The sequence below is a fragment of the Mobula birostris genome, chromosome 32, assembly GCF_030028105.1.
Source record: "Mobula birostris isolate sMobBir1 chromosome 32, sMobBir1.hap1, whole genome shotgun sequence".
Classification (NCBI taxonomy): domain Eukaryota; kingdom Metazoa; phylum Chordata; class Chondrichthyes; order Myliobatiformes; family Myliobatidae; genus Mobula; species Mobula birostris.
In genome coordinates, this window is record NC_092401.1 from 7,132,608 (window position 1) to 7,152,517 (window position 19,910).

General features: G+C 44.3%; 1 protein-coding gene across 1 annotated transcript; it reads left to right on the top strand.

The window, feature by feature from the left end:
- Window positions 1–1,195: 1,195 nt before the first annotated feature.
- spc24 (SPC24 component of NDC80 kinetochore complex) lies at window positions 1,196–19,624 on the top strand. The gene is made up of 6 exons (XM_072248095.1): window positions 1,196–1,295; window positions 4,967–5,150; window positions 6,920–7,063; window positions 14,786–14,891; window positions 15,413–15,489; window positions 17,232–19,624. Exons 2-6 carry the CDS (start codon window positions 4,988–4,990, stop codon window positions 17,336–17,338), a joined length of 597 nt encoding a protein of 198 aa, XP_072104196.1. The 5' UTR covers window positions 1,196–1,295; window positions 4,967–4,987; the 3' UTR covers window positions 17,339–19,624.
- The last annotated feature ends 286 nt before the right edge of the window (window positions 19,625–19,910 follow it).

The following is a 19,910-nucleotide window of genomic DNA, read 5'->3' on the forward strand; positions in this document are numbered from 1 at the left end:
CTTCTGGTACTGCAAAGACCCATACAGAGAAAAAACTTCGCCGAATGCTGACAGAACAAGCTAGAGATTTCTGAATATTGACATTTACATGCGTTGATTGTGCCTACCTGACTCAGCATGTTGTGCACTTTGATGATCTACACACAAAGGTCCACAGCATATTAATTCTGAGAGAGCATTATGCAATTGGAGGTGTGGCTTTACAGATGTTTACAGATAGGGGCGGCCACAGTAGAACACCTTACAGTGCTGGCGACCGGGGTTCAAGTCTTGGCACTGTCCGTATGGAGCTTGTACGTTTTCCCCGTGACCGGATGGGTTTCCTCCAGGTGCTGCAGTTTCCTCCCACAGTCCAAAGACGTACTGGTTGGTAGGTTAATTGATCATTGTAAATTGTCCCGTAATTAGGCTGGGGTTAAATTGGGGAATTGCCAAGTGGTGCGGCTCCAGGGGCCTATTCCACAATGTAGGCCAATAAATACATAAGTAGTTGCCTCTTTTCTGAGGTGGATAGAGAAGTTTTTTAAAGGCACATTTAAAGAAGAATGGGGGACTTATTTGTAAGGTCCCTGATCAGCATTTCTCAGCTTTAACTTTCCACAGTTGCTCCTTGACTTTCTGTGCATCATTTTAAGATTTCCAACAACTGCACCTCACAGTTCCAGCATATTCCCCTTTTCTCCTCAAAGGCACTCATTCATCTTCCCCCATTTACCTTTACGCCAGACAAATCAGCCATGGTTACCAAGTATTTATTTCCCCGTCTTACATCTGCAGTCTTCTCTGGAAATCCTTCCCTAAGCTTTCCCACTGCTCTACCTCTCCATCGACTTCAAATTGAGCACCCGCCCATCCATGAGGCACCTGAAAATGATTCTGTACCTTGAAGGACTATGTAATGAAAGATTTCCTGCCCATTTTCCACCACAGACGCTGTTTGACCCATTGAATCGCTTCATAACTCGGCATGCTGTTATAGAAATGCAGGTGGTTGTTGTTGTTTTTAGGTCTCTATTATTTTGCCCACAAAATAACACAATGTCCCTTTTTACACGGTGACTAGGAATATTTTGAACGGAGAATTAATATGTAAAATTAGAGAAATGGGGGGAATGTTAAAAGTCCCATTTATTTCGAGTGCGGCAGTTGAGTAGTCAGCTCACTGGGGTCCTGCTTTAAAAAGCCGTTGGGCGCGAAGCGTTTGAATGTTTGCGGGCGCCGCGCGGGCTTTGCGAGGCAGCGCCTGAGGTACAAGTTGTTTAGAAAAGAACAGCGAACTAACTTCTCAGTAGTTGGTGAGTTTAAAAGAAAAGTAAAACAGCGGGCGTCTTGTTTCTGTCCTGACAGTAACCCGCCTCTCCTGGTGCCGCCCCTACCCCGATCCCCACGGGTACGCCGACCTTCCCCTCCCCTCCATTGCCTCCGGGCAACGCCGGACAAGCGTGGGGGGAGATGTAACATCCGCCCTTTCGCAAACTCTCCCTCGTCTCGCCCCCCCCCCCCGAGGTTAGTGACAGCTCCCCCCGACATTGCGGGGGAGGGGGTTGACATCTCCCGAGCTTGGCCTGGGGGGTGAGTGACTTTCCTCTCCCCCCGAGGTTGTCTGGGGGGTTGGGGGGGTGACATCTCTCCCGAGGTTGTCTGGGGGGGGGGGGTGACATCTCTCCCGAGGTTGTCTGGGGGGTTGGGGGGGTGACATCTCTCCCGAGGTTGTCCGGGGGGTTGGGGGGTGGTGACATCTCTCCCGAGGTTGTCCGGGGGGGGGGGGGGTGGTGACATCTCTCCCGAGGTTGTCCGGGGGGGGGGGGTGTGGTGACATCTCTCCCGAGGTTGTCCGGGGGGTTGGGGGGTGGTGACATCTCTCCCGAGGTTGTCCGGGGGGGGGGGTGGTGACATCTCTCCCGAGGTTGTCCGGGGGGGGGGGGTGGTGACATCTCTCCCGAGGTTGTCTGGGGGGGGGGGGTGGTGGACATCTCTCCCGAGGTTGTCCGGGGGGTTGGGGGGGTGACATCTCTCCCGAGGTTGTCCGGGGGGTTGGGGGGGGGTGACATCTCTCCCGAGGTTGTCTGGGGGGGGGGGGTGACATCTCTCCCGAGGTTGTCCGGGGGGTTGGGGGGGGTGACATCTCTCCCGAGGTTGTCTGGGGGGGGGGGGTGACATCTCTCCCGAGGTTGTCCGGGGGGGGGGGTGGTGACATCTCTCCCGAGGTTGTCCGGGGGGGGGGGGTGGTGACATCTCTCCCGAGGTTGTCTGGGGGGGGGGGGTGGTGACATCTCTCCCGAGGTTGTCCGGGGGGTTGGGGGGTGGTGACATCTCTCCCGAGGTTGTCCGGGGGGTTGGGGGGGGGGGTGACATCTCTCCCGAGGTTGTCCGGGGGGTTGGGGGGTGGTGACATCTCTCCCGAGGTTGTCCGGGGGGTTGGGGGGGTGGTGACATCTCTCCCGAGGTTGTCCGGGGGGGTTGGGGGGTGGTGACATCTCTCCCGAGGTTGTCCGGGGGGTTGGGGGGTGGTGGCATCTCTCCCGAGGTTGTCCGGGGGGGGGGGGGTGGTGACATCTCTCCCGAGGTTGTCCGGGGGGTTGGGGGGGTGGTGACATCTCTCCCGAGGTTGTCCGGGGGGTTGGGGGGTGGTGACATCTCTCCCGAGGTTGTCCGGGGGGTTGGGGGGTGGTGACATCTCTCCCGAGGTTGTCCGGGGGGTTGGGGGGTGGTGACATCTCTCCCGAGGTTGTCCGGGGGGTTGGGGGGTGGTGACATCTCTCCCGAGGTTGTCCGGGGGGTTGGGGGGTGGTGACATCTCTCCCGAGGTTGTCCGGGGGGTTGGGGGGTGGTGACATCTCTCCCGAGGTTGTCTGGGGGGGGGGGGTGGTGACATCTCTCCCGAGGTTGTCCGGGGGGTTGGGGGGTGGTGACATCTCTCCCGAGGTTGTCCGGGGGGTTGGGGGGTGGTGACATCTCTCCCGAGGTTGTCCGGGGGGTTGGGGGGTGGTGACATCTCTCCCGAGGTTGTCCGGGGGGTTGGGGGGGTGGTGACATCTCTCCCGAGGTTGTCCGGGGGGGGGGGGTGGTGACATCTCTCCCGAGGTTGTCCGGGGGGGGGGGGGGGTGGTGACATCTCTCCCGAGGTTGTCCGGGGGGGGGGGGGGTGGTGACATCTCTCCCGAGGTTGTCCGGGGGGGGGGGGGTGGTGACATCTCTCCCGAGGTTGTCCGGGGGGGGGGGTGGTGACATCTCTCCCGAGGTTGTCCGGGGGGGGGGGGTGGTGACATCTCTCCCGAGGTTGTCCGGGGGGGGTTGGGGGGTGGTGACATCTCTCCCGAGGTTGTCCGGGGGGGTTGGGGGGTGGTGACATCTCTCCCGAGGTTGTCCGGGGGGGTTGGGGGGGTGGTGACATCTCTCCCGAGGTTGTCGGGGGGGTTGGGGGGTGGTGACATCTCTCCCGAGGTTGTCTGGGGGGTTGGGGGGTGGTGACATCTCTCCCGAGGTTGTCTGGGGGGTTGGGGGGTGGTGACATCTCTCCCGAGGTTGTCCGGGGGGGGGGTGGTGACATCTCTCCCGAGGTTGTCCGGGGGGGGGGGGTGGTGACATCTCTCCCGAGGTTGTCCGGGGGGGGGGGTGGTGACATCTCTCCCGAGGTTGTCCGGGGGGGGGGGGGTGGTGACATCTCTCCCGAGGTTGTCTGGGGGGTTGGGGGGGTGACATCTCTCCCGAGGTTGTCTGGGGGGGTGGTGACATCTCTCCCGAGGTTGTCTGGGGGGTTGGGGGGTGGTGACATCTCTCCCGAGGTTGTCTGGGGGGGTGGTGACATCTCTCCCGAGGTTGTCTGGGGGGTTGGGGGGTGGTGACATCTCTCCCGAGGTTGTCTGGGGGGGTTGGGGGGTGGTGACATCTCTCCCGAGGTTGTCCGGGGGGTTGGGGGGGGGGGGTGGTGACATCTCTCCCGAGGTTGTCTGGGGGGGGGGGTGACATCTCTCCCGAGGTTGTCTGGGGGGTTGGGGGGGTGACATCTCTCCCGAGGTTGTCTGGGGGGGTGGTGACATCTCTCCCGAGGTTGTCCGGGGGGTTGGGGGGTGGTGACATCTCTCCCGAGGTTGTCCGGGGGGTTGGGGGGTGGTGACATCTCTCCCGAGGTTGTCCGGGGGGTTGGGGGGTGGTGACATCTCTCCCGAGGTTGTCCGGGGGGTTGGGGGGTGGTGACATCTCTCCCGAGGTTGTCCGGGGGGTTGGGGGGTGGTGACATCTCTCCCGAGGTTGTCCGGGGGGTTGGGGGGTGGTGACATCTCTCCCGAGGTTGTCCGGGGGGTTCGGGGGGGGTGGTGACATCTCTCCCGAGGTTGTCCGGGGGGGTTGGGGGGTGGTGACATCTCTCCCGAGGTTGTCCGGGGGGTTGGGGGGTGGTGACATCTCTCCCGAGGTTGTCCGGGGGGTTGGGGGGTGGTGACATCTCTCCCGAGGTTGTCCGGGGGGTTGGGGGGTGGTGACATCTCTCCCGAGGTTGTCCGGGGGGTTGGGGGGTGGTGACATCTCTCCCGAGGTTGTCCGGGGGGTTGGGGGGTGGTGACATCTCTCCCGAGGTTGTCCGGGGGGTTGGGGGGTGGTGACATCTCTCCCGAGGTTGTCGGGGGGGGTGTTGACACCTCTCCCGAGGTTGCCATCTCCCTCAAGGAGAGGGCTAATATCTAACCCATCCCCCCTCGACCTCGTGGGGAGGGATAGGAAGATGGGTTAGTATCATTGTCCTTGCCTCACAACCTTGGGGAGTGAAGGTATCAGCCCCTTCCCTTACCTTTGCATCCTTCCCACAAAAAAAAGATGATTAAATGGACCTCTGGAGATGTGGGAGAATGGGAATTTATTATGCATTATTGGGAAACTAGTATTTCTTGGAAAGTCAACATCAAGGAACTATAGAGTTGCTGTTGTCAATGAAGGTCAAAACAAAAAATACACTGTCTTCTGTTTTCAGGATGTGTAAATGTATTGAAAAATGGAGTTGCAGATCCAGGAGTTTAAGGCTCTGGCAGATGAACTGATGATTATCCTCTCTGGTTGTAATGGAGAGGTGCATTTGCAGAATGCCATGAAATATCAGACAAAAATAGTGAATACTTTCCTAGATGTAGAAAAGTGTGTGAAGCAGCAGTTAAGAGGTAAGACAGAAATTAGGACTTTCAAATAAATTATCTAAAGACCAATTTTTTCTTAACAGTTTGAAAATATTCTGTGATCTGTTTTTATTAAATGTAGTAGTATATTATTGAAATAATGTGCAGAATAGGCCCTTGCAGTCCTTTGAGCTAGCTGCTCAGCAATCCCCGATTTAACACTAGCCTAATCACAGGACTATTTACAATGACCAATTAACCTAACTGGTGTGTCTTTGGACTGTGGGAGGAAACTGGAGCACCTGGAGGAAACCCACGTGGTTGTGGGGAGAAGGTACTGTCACATACCCCGTGACGAGAATGAAAAACCAGCAGAGATGGAAAGCACTTTGGAGTCCAGTATTGCTATTACTAATAATATTTATTAATAACTACACAATACAGTAATATAAATGTAGATAAATCAAACAGGTTAGCAATGAGTGTGTGTGTGTGTATATATATATGTAAGTGTGGAAATATATATGATAAACCAAGCTTTAAGTCTAGGGGTAAAAAGATACAGTCTTACAATGATGAGTAAAGTTCAGTTCAGTTTGTGGTATTGAGTTTAGTGACGGAGAGAGAACGAGAGAGAGAGATTTGAGTCTTCAGGTGAGCTGACGCCGTCGATCATCTCGTTGTCCTTCGAAATCCTTTAAAAGTCACCGACTGTGACTTTAACAAAGGGGACCGGTTTTCTGTGGTGGAGCTATCACCCAGGCGAGGGTGGACACATGGACAACTCCCCACCAGTCAACCCCTTTCCTTTTTTACTGCAAGAGCGACTGATCGATCCTCCAAAACCCACTTTTCTGCGGGCAGAACAATGCTCATTCAGTGTCCAAAACATGTGTCTGAGGTCTATATCATCTGACCTCCTATTTTATCTTCCTGTGCTGAGCATCAACTGTCATTCAAATAACTCCTCCTTCCTCTCTCTGTGTAAGAAAATAACAAGCAGGCCAACTGTCCTTGAGAAGTATTAACACGCTGCCGAAAATCATAACATCGAGTGTCCATCAAATAACGCCTTCAGTCACTTTAGCAACTTACGAGCTGCTCGGTGCTATCTCCAACTGAGCAGAAATCCAAAAGTTAGCCAGTTCTTCCTCGTGCTTTAAAGTGACAGTCCAACAGTTAGTCTTCGTCTCTCTCTCTCTCTCTCTCTCTCTCTTCAAAACAAGATATCGATGTTAAATAATTCTCTCTCTTTCTTTTCAAAAGCACGGTTAATAGGGGTAAACGAGCACAGTTCATAGGGGTAATTCAGGATCCCGTCACAGTAAAAACTCCTTACAGACTGTGTCAGGAATTGAATCCAGGTAGCTGGGACCGTAAAGCATTGTAACCATTACACTACTATGGCGCTCTCACGTATCTCAGTACATGACAATAGACTTAAAACAACACAAAATAGCAATCATCTGAAACTGGACCCCAGTTTTCATGTTTTTTTCACAGCAGCAGACTTGTTAACTTTGAAGATGTCACTTCTTAATTACTGATATGAGGGTCAAACCCAAGCACCTATTGTTCATAACTTCATTGAAGAAAAAAAAGGATTAAAAGTATGTGAATTCATTAACCTTGCCCGTATTATATTTATTTTATCTTCATTAATTTTTGCTATAATGTCTATGGGACTCAAATTCCCAACAATCCACCATATGTTCATTGTGTGAAGTGAGTGATCTTTTGCTTTTAAGTATTAACATTAATTTCAAAAACATCCTGAAAGTAGGGGTTGTATGTCCATGTTTTTGTAATTTCAGAGATCCAGCAAACGCAAGAACATGTGGCACAGAAGGTTATTGAAGTGGGAGAAGAAAGAGAGAAAAGTTTAGTGGAGTTAAAGAAGATTAAAGAAAAATGGAATGAGACTGAGCAACAGAATTTTAAGTCTGAAGCTGAGCTTGCATATCCTTTATTACTACTTTAAGCTTAAGATATACTTTAGTACCTTCTCTGGCATTGAAAGTAGTAATGCTCAGTAGCTTGCATAACCATGTCTCTTTCTAGATTTTGGTTAGAGATTAACTTCCAGTACCATTAAGGCCTCTGTAATAAAACAACAATTTGGAGCTGTTCAACATCAGCACCATCTTTTGAGAGGAGTTATGATTTTTTTTTCTAACTTTAATTTGTGGAGCTAAAATTTCAAACCAATGCATCTTCACACATTATGCCTGGCCAGCTAGCAGTGACTGCTTTTTATTTTGGATTTCCAACAGTTGATAGACTAATCTTCATGTGATGTTTGGAGTATTTTCTGCCAAGATTTTCTGCTGAAAACCTGGATGTTAGATGAAAAAGCAATCATATGGGAAGTTGTGTATTAAAAAGACTTATAATAATTATGGAGGACTTCAGTGTGCAGAGACCAGACATCAGCAGGAGTGGATTTCACTCAGGTCTCCTGCCTGAGTAGAAAAGCCAACAGTGAGTAGCTACAGTGAAAAAAGAGCTTTGACCAGTGACCAATTGGCATTTGGGATTGATTAGCAAGAGCAGCAGCCATTGTCTTAGTGGACAGAGTCAGTGATGATTTTGAGGCTTTAGCTCATTGAGGCTTCAGAGAAGAGAGACTTCAGTCAGAGAAAGAAAAGAAAAGCTCAAGATTAAGTTTCCCCCCCCCCCTTCCCTTTATATCTGCTATCTAGGACAGTAGATATACTGTACCAGGGAGGATAGTTGAATGCTCCTCTTGTGGGATGTGGGAAGGCAGGGAGGCCTCCAGTGTCCCTATGTACATCCAGAGGTGCACTCTGAGAAGTGCAACCAGTTACAGCTTCTAATAATTTGCATTAAGGAGTTGGAGTTGGAAGTGGATGAACTCCAGATCATTTGGGACGCTGAGAGGGTGATCAATAGGACGTATAGAGAGGTAGTTACACCTGTGGTACTTGATGCCACATGAACTGGAGGGGGACTAATATCCTAACGGAAAGGTTTGTTAATGCTACACGGTGGGGTTTAAACTAGAGTTGCAGGGTGATGGGAATCAGAGTGCCAGAGCATTTAGCGGAGATGTTATGAAGGCAGATGTTAGTAAGACCTCAGACAAAGTTAGGAATCTAAAGGTTGAGCATAGTGTGACAAATGTCCTGAGCTGCATATATTTAAATGCAAGAATGATCATAGGAAAGGTGGATGAAGAAGAGGTAGCTGGTTTACAGAGGCAATATGTAGAGAGCAGAGCTTGTTGATAGTGCAAAATTGCAGTCAATAGGATAAGTTGCAGCATAAAAGTTGGACAAAATCAAAAAGGACAAAGTACAGCACCAACAGTTATATTTGAATGCGTGCAGAAATAAGGTAGGTGAAATTGTAACACAGTTGCAGATTAGCATGTATAACGTAGGCATCACTGAATCATGGCTGAAAGAAGATTAGAGCTGGGAGCTTAATGTCCAAGGATACACATTGTATCGAAAGGACAGGCAGGAAGTCAGAGGGGGCCGAGTTGCCATGTTGTCAAATAAAGATGAAATCAAATCATTAGAAAGAGGTGACATAGGGTCAGAAGGTGTTGAATCATTGTGGGTAGAGCTAAGGAACTGCAAGGGTTGTGCAGATTGTGGTTGAGCCCACTAGGAGATCTGTTCTGGATTGGGTTGTATGCAGTGAGCTGGAATTGATTAGAGCTGCTTAAGGTAATAGAACTCATTGGGGCAAAGGATCATAATATGATCAAGTTCACCCTGAAATTTGAGAAGGAGAAGCTGAAGTCAGATATATTAGTATTACAGTGGAGTAAAGGAAGTTACAGAGGCATGCAAGAAGAGTTGGCCAGAATTGATTGGAAAAAAACACTAGCATGTGTGGAGGCAGAGCAGCAATGGCTGGAATTTCTGGAAGCAATTCAGAAGGCACAGGATATATACATCCCAAAGAGGAAGAAGTATTCTAAAGGCAAGATGATACAACCGTGGCTATTGAGAGAAATGAAAGCCAGTATTAAGCCAAAGAGAGGGCATATAATAAATAAAAATTAATGGAAAGTTAGAGGATTAGGAAGTTTTTAAAAACCAACAGAAGTCATTAAAAAGGTAAAGATGGAATACAAAAGCTAGCCAGTAAGATTAAAGAAGATACCAAAAGTTCAGATACATAAAGTGTGAAGGAGAGGTGAGTGTGGATATTGGACTGCTGGAGAGGTAGTAATGGGGGACAAGGAAATGGCAGACGAACTGAATAAGTATTTTGCATCAGTATTCACTGTGGAAGACACCAGCAGTATGATGGAAGTTCCAGGTGTCAGGAGTTATGAAATGTGTGAGGTTACCATTACCAGAGCAAAGGTTTTTGAGAAGCTGAAAGGCTGAAGGTAGATAAGTCACCAGGATCAGATGGTGTACAAGCCAGGGTTCTGAAGGAGGTGGCTGAAGAGATTGTGGAGACATTAGTAATGATTTTTTAAGAATCACTAGATTCTGGCATGGTTATGGAAGACTGGAAATTGCAAATATCATTCTACTCTTCAAGAAGAGAGGCAGAAGAAAGGCATGGTCGTGCTGAAGGATCTGGACACCAAATGTCGACTGTAGATGCTGCCTGGCCTGCTGAGTTCCTCCAGCATTTTGTGTGTGTTGCTTGGATTTCCAGCATCTGCAGATTTTCCCATGCTTGTCATTGGTTGTGGGAACATTCAATGATGGGGCAAGTGAAGTTGAGTGTAGTTATCCCCTTTTATTCAAGATCCTGATGATTGAGCGTAGTAACCTTTCTTGAACCTGGTGGTGTGAGCCCTGAGGCTCCTGTACCTTCTACCTGATGGCAGCAGTCAGAAAAGAGCATGATCTGGGTGGTGGATCTCTGATGATGGATGCTGCCTTCCTATGATAGGGTTTCATGTAGATGTGCTCAGTGGTTGGGAGGGCTTTACCCATGGTGGACTGGGCAAAATTCACTATTTTTGGTAAGGACTTTGCGTTCAAAGGCATTGTTTCCATTCCAAGCACCAACAGCGGCATCACAGGAGTTGCCAGTCAGCATTGAGCTCAACGTTGGACTGCTTTAGGGATTCTAGCTCCAGACTTTTCCCTTGGAGTTTACTCCCGAAGCCTTCCCCATGAATGAGTTTAGCCACAGGCAGCGGAGATTTGAGATCAGAGTTTTTCTTCCGCTTGATGAGCTGCCAATCATGACAGACAAGCCCCATCCGAGGAGTAAGCTTTTAACTAAACCACTTTCACAGTTTTAGTCTGTATTGTGACTCATTCCTATTCACTCTGTCCAAGTCTCAAAATTTCTTACCCATCTAATAATATTTCGGTTGTCAAAATCCTCAGATCTTCTTTCCACTCTCTCTAGTGCTCTCAGACTTGTTTGGTGAGCAGAACAACAGATTGTTCTCTGTGGCATAGCTATTTTTTAGAGTTCCTGCATAATCCTGCTTCTCTTGTTCAAAGTTCAAAAGTAAAATTATGATCAAAGTACATATATGTCACCATATAGAGCCCTGACATTCATTTTGATGTGAGCATACTCAATAAATCCATAATAGAGTTTAATTTATTTAAGGCATCTGTTAGTCTTGCGAGACCATGGATCTGCGCCTGGAAAGTCTTCACTCTGCAGGGCGCAGGCCTGGGCAAGGTTGTATGGAAGACTGGCAGTTACCCATGCTGCAAGTCTCCCCTTTCCATGACACCGATGTTGTCCAAGGAATGGACAAGGGCTGATACAGCTTGGCACCAGTTTCGTCGCAGAGCAAGGTGTGGTTAAGTGCCTTGCTCAAGGACACAACACGCTGCCTCGGCTGGGACTTGAACTCACAACCTTCAGATCACTAGTTGAATGCCTTAACCACTTGGCCACGTGCCCACAATAGCCCATAATAGAGTAATGACCATAATAAAATCCAAACACTGCATCCACTTGGGTGTTCAACCAGAATACAAAAGATAACAAACTGCAAATACAAAAAGATGATAAATAATTATTAAAACAACAACAAATAAATAAATAATTATGCAATGAATATTGAGAACAAGAGATGAAGTGTCCTTGAAAGTGAGTCCCTAGGTGTGGGAATATTTCAGTGATGGAGTGAGTGAAGTTGTGTTCTTTCCTTCAAGAGCCTGATGGTTGAGGGGTAATAACAGTTCCTGAACCTGGTGCTGTGAGTCCTGAGGCTCCTGTACCTTCCAATGGCAGCAATGAGAAGAGAGCATGTCCTGGGTGGTTGTGGTAACTGATGATGGATGCTGCTTTCCTGCAACAACACTTCATGTAGATGTGCTCAATGGTGTGGAGGCTTTACCCATGATGGACTAGGCTGTATTCACTACTTTTTGTAGGATTTTCCATTCAAGGGAATTGGTGTTTTCATACCAGGCTGTGATGCTGCCAGTCAACATACCATCCACTGCACATCTATAGAAGTTTGTCAAAGTTCTATAGAACTTTATAGAATTTAAATAAAATAACAATTACAAGGGTATAAAGTGGAAGCCAGCTTTGATACATTGGCATTACGAGGAGTGATTGATAAGTTCGTGGCCTAAAGTAGAAGGAGTCAATTTTAGAAAACCTAGCATATTTATTTTTCAACATAGTCTCCTCCTACATGTTCACACTGAGTCCAGCAGTCGTGGAACATACGGATCCCTTTCTAGAAGTGGTCCACAGCAGGGGTGATTGATAAGTTCGTGGCCTTAGGTAGAAGGAAATGAGTTGTACAGCTCTTGTTACATGCATGTGCAGTTCAACTCTGAGTGAAAATGCAGAAAGTTTGAAGTTAATAACTCATCTTCTACCTTAGGCCACGAACTTATCAATCACCCCTGCTGTGGATCACTTGCTGGAGGTCCAAGACACCGACTTCTACAAAGAGGGGATCCATATGCTCCACAACTGCTAGACCAAGTGTGTAAATGTAGGAAAAATAAATATGCTAGGTTTTCTAAAATTGACTCCTTCTACCTTAGGCCACAAACTTATCAATCACCCCTCGTATAACACAGCAAACAAGCAATGGCTAACGTTTGGGAATTAATACTTAGTTTTCAAGTAATACATCTCTGAGGTAAAGAAAACCAATGTGGTTAGTGAATCAAAGGAAAAAGTTTGTAATGGGTTTCCAGAAAATGTAGTAAGATTGAAGATTGTGATGTATTTCAGAACTCAGGAGACAGATCAAAGAATTGACATTGGAAAGGGAAAATAGAATATAAGAGTAGGTTAGTGAGAGACACAAAAACAAAATTAGAAAGGAAAAGATAGACTAAACTCAATGTGAGTCTCTTACAAATTTATGCAGGAGAAATTACATTGGGAAGGAAAAAGCATAGGAATTTAAACAGTTTGTCTATCCTCACAGGAAAATTTTTGCGAAATGGTGAAAATGTACAGAACGAAAATGAATAAGGAACTCAGAAATTGGCAGCACGGGAGAAATTTATTTGACGGACATCCTCAGCAACTCATTTATCTTCAGGATTTGGAAAAAGATTGCTATGGAGATGATTGGTGATCATCTTCCAAATTCCATAGATTTTTGAACATTTCTTACAAGCTGATACTTAACATGTATAGTCACCCAATTTAGAAAGTAGCAACAGCAAAAACTGGGCACTACAGAGATGAATTGATCTGATGTAGAAAGGAAAATTAAGAGTTAGGAAGGAGAATAAATAAAGGAATAAGTAGAGTCAACATGGAAGTCACGTTCAGTGTAGTTTGTTGAGACTAAATTAGAAAAGATAAGGGCAATTCAATTACTGGGATATTTGGACTTTCAGAAATCTTTGACTAGGTGATTAAGTAGAGTTTGCAGTATGCATGGGTAGTTTTGTGTTAGACTTGTAACTTGGGTGCAGCGTGTATTAGTGCTGAGGTCAGTTCACAATTTATATGAGTGATTTGGATGAATGAATTAAATATAATATATCCATGTTTGAGATACAAAGCCCAGTAAAACAGTTAGCTTATGAAAGTTGTTAAATGACCGGAGACAGAAAGATGTTGGTATTTGGAGGAATCTAGGTGTTCTTGTATAAGTCAAGTCAAGTCACTTTTTATTGTCACTTCAACCATAACTGCTGGTACAGAACACAGTAAAAATGATACAACGTTTTCCAGGACCATGGTGCTACATGAAACAATACAAAAACTACACTGAACTATGTAAGAAAAAACACAAAAATTACACTAGACTGCAGACCTATCCAGGACTGCATAAAGTGCACAAAACAGTGCAGGCACTACAATAAATAATAATAAATAATAAACAAGACAGTAGGCACAGTACAGGGTATAGTAGGTTGGTGTCCAGCCAGGCTCTGGGTATTGAGGAGTCTGATGGCTTGTGGGAAGAAACTGTTACATAGTCTGGTTGTGAGAGCCTGAATACTTCAGTGCCTTTTTCCAGATGGCAGGAGGGAGAAGAGTTCATATGAGGGGTGCATGGAGTCCTTCATAATGCTGTTTGCTTTGCAGATGTAGCTTGTGGTGTAAATGTCTGTGATGGCGGGAAGAGAGACCCCGATGATCTTCTCAGCTGATCTCACTATCCGCTGCAGGGTCTTGCGATCTGAGATGGTGCAATTTCCGAACATGGCTGTGATGCAGCTGCTCAGGATGCTCTCAATACAACCTCTGTAGAATGTGGTGAGGATGGATGGTGAGGAAAAATCAATGCAAGTTAATATGCAGGTGCAGCAAGCAATTAGGAAACAAAATACTATGATGGTTTGTTTACTAGAGGATATAATTATGTCTACAGACATTTTGCTCCATTGTATAGAATTAGTAAGTCTACAGCTGGGATATGTGTGGTCTCATCTTCCAGATCTCCCTGGATCGGATGTCTGAGATGCCAGATAAGAGTCTCGATTTAAAGGGTTCACCATTTGGAACCTAGCTGAAGCAATTTCTATACTCCAAGGCTGATGAATGTTTGTAGTTCGTTGCCTTGGATGGAGGTCTGTGGAGGCTGAATGTGGGTAACTCCTGTGTTCAGGTCACGGAAATTCAAAAATTTGAGATGCAGAATAATATATGCTCTCACCAAATTTATGTTGAGGGACAAAAGTAAGTAAATGTATTTTTTCCAGCTTTGCATGTTTGTTGATGCATATGCAGATGATAAGTTCAGGTTAAGGAGAATCACAATACAGCCCATTTCCTAGGAACTCAATTTTCTCATTCTTTCCACCCCTCCCCCCTCCCACAGTCATTCCGTAACGTGGGGGTTGTGTGTATGCTGGGTCAGTGTATGAAAGTGATATGGAATTAAAACACTGGCTGCAATCTAATTGAATGGCACAAGGTGTGAAATGGCGGGCCCCTATTTCTGGTGCAAGTTGTGAAGCTATCCTTTGTTAACACTGTTTAGATTAGAATATGAAAGTTATCATGGAATCACAGGATGTTGTGTGCTTGCTGGCTGAAAGGCCAGATTGGCTGAGCTAGACGTCCATAAGTTTTATTGCAATACTACTAAGTTAAATAACTTGGTACTCTTCAAATATAAATTGCAGCTGCTTCTGGGATTTTAATCTAATAAGCACAATGTAAATGTAAGTCCTATTTTTTTTCCTATTTGCAAACCATTAAGTGAATCCAGCTCCCATAAAATGAGAGCAGTTTTGCAATAATAATTACTATTTACTTTCCTTAATATATAAAAGTCACATTGTTACAGAAAGAGCTGGAGGAGCTTGACAATTCTGAAAAGGAAATCGCTGTAATGGAAGAGGAGGTAGATGAAGATACAACAGTGATTATTCCATCTACTAAGTAAGTTTAAAATGTTCTAAGTAATAAAGATTACAAAATATTCATGTATCTTTATTAAGTTTTGTATTTTATTCCGATGAAGTAATGTTATGCTATTTGAATGACGTGGAAGAAGATGAACTGGCTATTTGTCCACAGCAAGGATAAATAATTCCCAATAGCCTGCTGAGTGTTTGGGGAAATATTGTGATGGAGAATGGTGGTTGTAGATCACAGAAGAAATGTCCTCTACTTAACTGGTGTACTTTAACATGAGCATCTGATCTCCAGATGCACTAGTAACCTTTTGATTTAAGGCGATGAGCATTTTATACTAATCAGTTGGGATTATTTTCATTTTTCCAAACAATTGAGAAATTTCAAGGTAATCTATTTGTATAGTGATGAAATGGCTTTCTTGGTTTTCCATTTGGAAATGTGACAGAGCTTGCTATATGCCAGAAATATAATCCATCAGATTGACATTGTTTGACAATACATGTTTTTGATGAAGTACTTGTATTTAAATATGGTTTGCATAGGTACTTGGCTCACATCTTCCACAAGGTCACTAAGATAATTTGGGACTATGACTGTGATCCTTCCCTTGTAAGAGGCGGTATCCTTTCACATGCGACTACAAAGTTAACTTTATGAGGAACTAGATGAAAACTATTCCTAGACTGGCGTTCATGAAAGCAGGTGAGGGGCTAAACTGAGCAGTAGTTTTGGAGATATTTAAAACTCCAGAGTAAAAGATTTGAGGAATTTCAATGAGAAAATGAGTTGGGATAGAAAATGGTTTTGGGATTCTTACTGTAATATATATTTATCTACTGGCTTTAACTTCTTAATCCCATCATTAGTAAACACCTTTTGATTTCAGATTTAAAATTTTTAAAGCAATAGGTTGAAGATTTCACTATGCTTAACCCCTTTGATTTCCCATAAGGATCTCTTTTTTTCAGTCAAGTTGCCTCCCATTCTGCTAAGCTTCAGAAGGTACAAGTCTAGTTTGTTTAACCTTGTAAGACAGCCTGTCCATATCAGATATCATTACAGTAAATCCCATTGTCGACTATCTAAGATGCCACAGAAAGCAACAATACATGGCAAAGAGAAAAGAATCAAACAATTTATTTTGCAGTTAAGTGATATGGTTGAGCTTAAAATTATAATGGAAATTGTGGTTTAGACCAATATCTTTAAGATATTGGCTATAATTGAGTACTTTAAAGACCAGTAAGTAAGAGTGATGCCATAAGATTTGATTAGCACTATCATTTAATTTCAATTAACAGTTACAATTAATACAAAATTAATGGATTTTAACTGTATTAATGGTCTGTGATGGTGTTCACGTGCTGCAAATCCTCTTCTATGTGTTTTAAATTGGTATCTTAAAGTAACAGCTCTGTGTTCATAAACTTATCCTAAACTTAGGATAACATCACAACTTGCACCAGAAATAAAAATCAGTTAGTTCCTAACTAATTTCTTTAATTTGCTGGAATGAGCATCAGATTTTTATGCTGCTTTGTAAAATTCTGTTCACCACAAACAAGGTTTGTCCTCAGCTGTCCTTGCCTCTGCAGAAATTGAGACCCCCCCCCCGCCCACCCCAGTGCTCACACCTAAAATTAACCATTATCTTTGCCACTACAATCTACTCAGTGACCAGGGTGCTGCAATATGATAATGCGGCAAATGAATTTTGAGAGTGCATGATGGTCATGAGGGAAGAATAGTGTTTTTTTTAAGAGGAAGGGGTTTGATGTTTTGTAATTTGCCAACTGGGATTAAAGTTGGTTGAAACTTATATTTTAATATTGTGTCCATTTGGGGTTTGATTTTGGCTACTCTTCTGATATGCCAGTCAAATTTGAGAAATTTGAAAATTATGTTCCATATCCCCGATTTCTTGTACTGTATTCACAAAAATAATTCGGCTGCCATCAAAAAAATTGATTAAATTCTCTTTAGATAAAGCATTGCACTAGTTTTTTTTGTATTTTAATAAAGGTAAAAATGTACGTTGCATCCGGAGTTTCTCCGGTTAGCGGACGATTTCCCTCCACACCTCTCTGACGTAGTGGGGAACCGCGTACGAGGCAAGTTACAGCAGTGGTTTGCCATTGCCAAAGAGATCACCAGCTCGTAACCCAGCACGGATGGAAAAAGTGCAGGGGAACCAGCTGCATTCGAACTCAGGACCTTTCGTCCCGAAGTCTGACGCTGATGCCACTACGCCACCAGCCGGGTCAATATAATGCTTTTTAATTCCATTAATTTTGTCTATTGAAGTCATAGAAAGTGGAACATTTGAATCGAGAGTGCAAATTTTCCTTAACTTTATTTCAGTTCACTTTGGAGCAGGTGTAGCGCAGCCCATTAACATTGATTCAACGAAGCACTCTGACAGTTTCATATGTGATTACTTGTGGAGCCTTGTGAGCACGGATTGGTAAATTATTTCCTGGGCGCGAAACTATAAAGGAACTGCACATTTAAAAAACTATTTTCTGAATGAAATCTTCTTGATTACATGGTTTCAATCTTGGAAAATATATTTTTCACCTTGGAGTTGACAAGTTGCTTCAACAGATAATTTTGCATGTGGTATTTTGTAATTCATGCATCAATGTCCTATAAAATCTTCATAAGAAAAGGACAAGAAGATTGGTATAGTTTAAAGATGTTTTATTGTACAGCAAAGTAATTTGGACAATATTTTTCCTAACCGGGTGGTAGTAATTGAAAATCTTCTCATTGTATAATTTGCAGGAATAAACCCACTACCACTCTCCAACAGTGCTAGACTATTGTAAAATACTATTAATTGTTGTATGTATATATGCAAACTTTATCAAAAACTTTGAAATGATTTGTTCTTGTACCTTTGGCTGGGCAAACTTGATCTCCAGTGCAACCTGCATTTGAAGCCCAGACACATTTATAGATGAAACTTGACCATATTTGTTTAAATATCTAGCTCTGTGGTAAGGTAGTAGAAGAGTGACCCAAACTGAAAACACTAGTTCTGTAAGTCCTTAAATATTCTAAGCTTCCTTATGCATGGCTTGTCTCTGCATGTTTTTGTAAAGGTTGGCACAAATGGGAAAAAATACTGTGGCTGGCAAATGAAAGAATATCTGTCCCTTTTGAAAAACAGAATATTGAAAGAACAGCAAAATTTGATATTAAATATCTTGTTTCAGCAAGAGAACTTCAGTTAGTGAGTGCAATCTGGGTTTATAATTGGGTCTGTTATGCTTTTTATATGGTCAAGTATTGCAAAGTTTAATTGTAACTGTATATCTTCTAAGCTATGTTATGTTTGTGTTGAGGTTCTTTTCTAATAAAGTCTGTTAGTGTGGTAGACACCTTAATCTTTTGTGTTTGTATATCATGTATTTAAATTTGTTTTGCAAAGGAGTTGCAATCTATTGGGTAGTATCTCAAATTCTGCTTGTGTTAAATGATCTGCTGTTCTTTGTGTTAAATTCGGGAGTAATGAAATTATGTGAATATAGCAGATATTCTAATTAGAATCAGGTTTATCATAGAATATATGAAATTTGTTTTGCAACAGCAGTACAGTGCAATGTATAAAAAGTTACTAAGTTACAGTAGAAAGTATAAAAACATAGTACAAAAAGGAAGTGTCGTAGTGTTTATGGGTTCATGTGCCATTCAGAAACTTGATGGCCACGGTAAAGATCTCCCTAAAACATTGAATATGTGTCCTCGGGCTCCTATACCTCCTCCTGGTTGGTAGTAATGAGACAAAGGCATGTCCTTAATGATGGATTCAGTTCCCTTGAAGAATCCCCCTTTTGACGATGTCCTTGATAATGGCGCTAATGCCCATGATGGAGTTGCAGTGATTGCATAAGTATGCTGGGCCCAGGATAGATCCTCTGAAGTAATCAGGTAAATGGGCAGCACGGTCTACAGAGCACTACAGATGACAGGCAGCTGGCCCACAGCAGGGCTCTGGTTGCTCAAATTAGATTTGTAAAGTGAAGTGGCCACCAGGTGTTCTTGTATGTGTCAGCCCGGTGTAAGACAATGGAGTTGTGTTAATTGGCTGCATCCAGCCAGGTACTATGGCTCAGTCACTTTGCACCATTGTGACTAAGTTCAAGGAAGTTTGCAGACCAGATGGATAGAGTCACTTAGCATACTAAGTATGGTCACAGGCATTTTGCTCAATCAATAGTTGTGATACTTGTGTACTCAAGAGTCAGCTCTCGCTGCATTAATTTTGGCTATCTGGGATCTCTGTACTTTAAACAAGTTAGTTTCTCCCAAAAAAAGGTGATTGAGCCTTTACAAACAGGAGAAAATCTGCAGATGCTGGAAATCCAAGCAACACACACAAAATGCTGGAGGAACTCAGCAGGCCAGGCAGCATCTAGGAAAAAAGTACAGTTGATGTTTCAGGCCGAAACCATTTGAAGAGCTTCAGCCTGAAATGTCAACTGTACTCTTATATTCTGCCTGGGCTTGCTGAGTTCCTCTTATCTGTTAAAATATTTTCCTACTGTAAACATGTATTTCAATGGAACTGTTTTCTTCACAAAATACTGATGTCATTGCAGTTATTGAAATCGTATTGAACCACCAACTGTTAGCATTGTCCTTAAGGAGACAAAATCTTGATGTAATTTCAGTTTGGGAGACTACGGGGAGGGTCTCCCAAGAGAATTCCTGTTTGTGATGAATAAAGACTTATCTCATCAGCTTCAGTGTCTCTCCCGTGACTAAGATCATAATCACGACAGTGATTTTTGTCTATATAGCTTTGGGCTAACTGCAAGAGGATCTGGAGAAGCAAAGGTGAACTTCCAAAGGATTCTTGATCAAATAGTAGATTCTTTTGAGTGCTTTGACTATGCAGAGCACATACAAGCCTGTCTCGTAATGCATCAGAAAGTCTGTCATCCTGTAACTGTCAGTGCCATTGGTGATATTCGCTAACATTCAGGTTTGTACTCATCACCAATTTGTTGTGTCTGTGCAACTACATATCAATTG

Bases quoted from the DNA above. Each gene is read 5' to 3' on its own strand.
- spc24 (XM_072248095.1), top strand. From the start codon at position 4,988: ATGGAGTTGCAGATCCAGGAGTTTAAGGCTCTGGCAGATGAACTGATG. The intron at 14,892-15,412 runs GTAAGTTTAAAA...TGGTTTGCATAG, and splicing joins GTGATTATTCCATCTACTAA to GTACTTGGCTCACATCTTCC. The intron at 15,490-17,231 runs GTATCCTTTCAC...ACTTTATTTCAG, and splicing joins TCCTTCCCTTGTAAGAGGCG to TTCACTTTGGAGCAGGTGTA.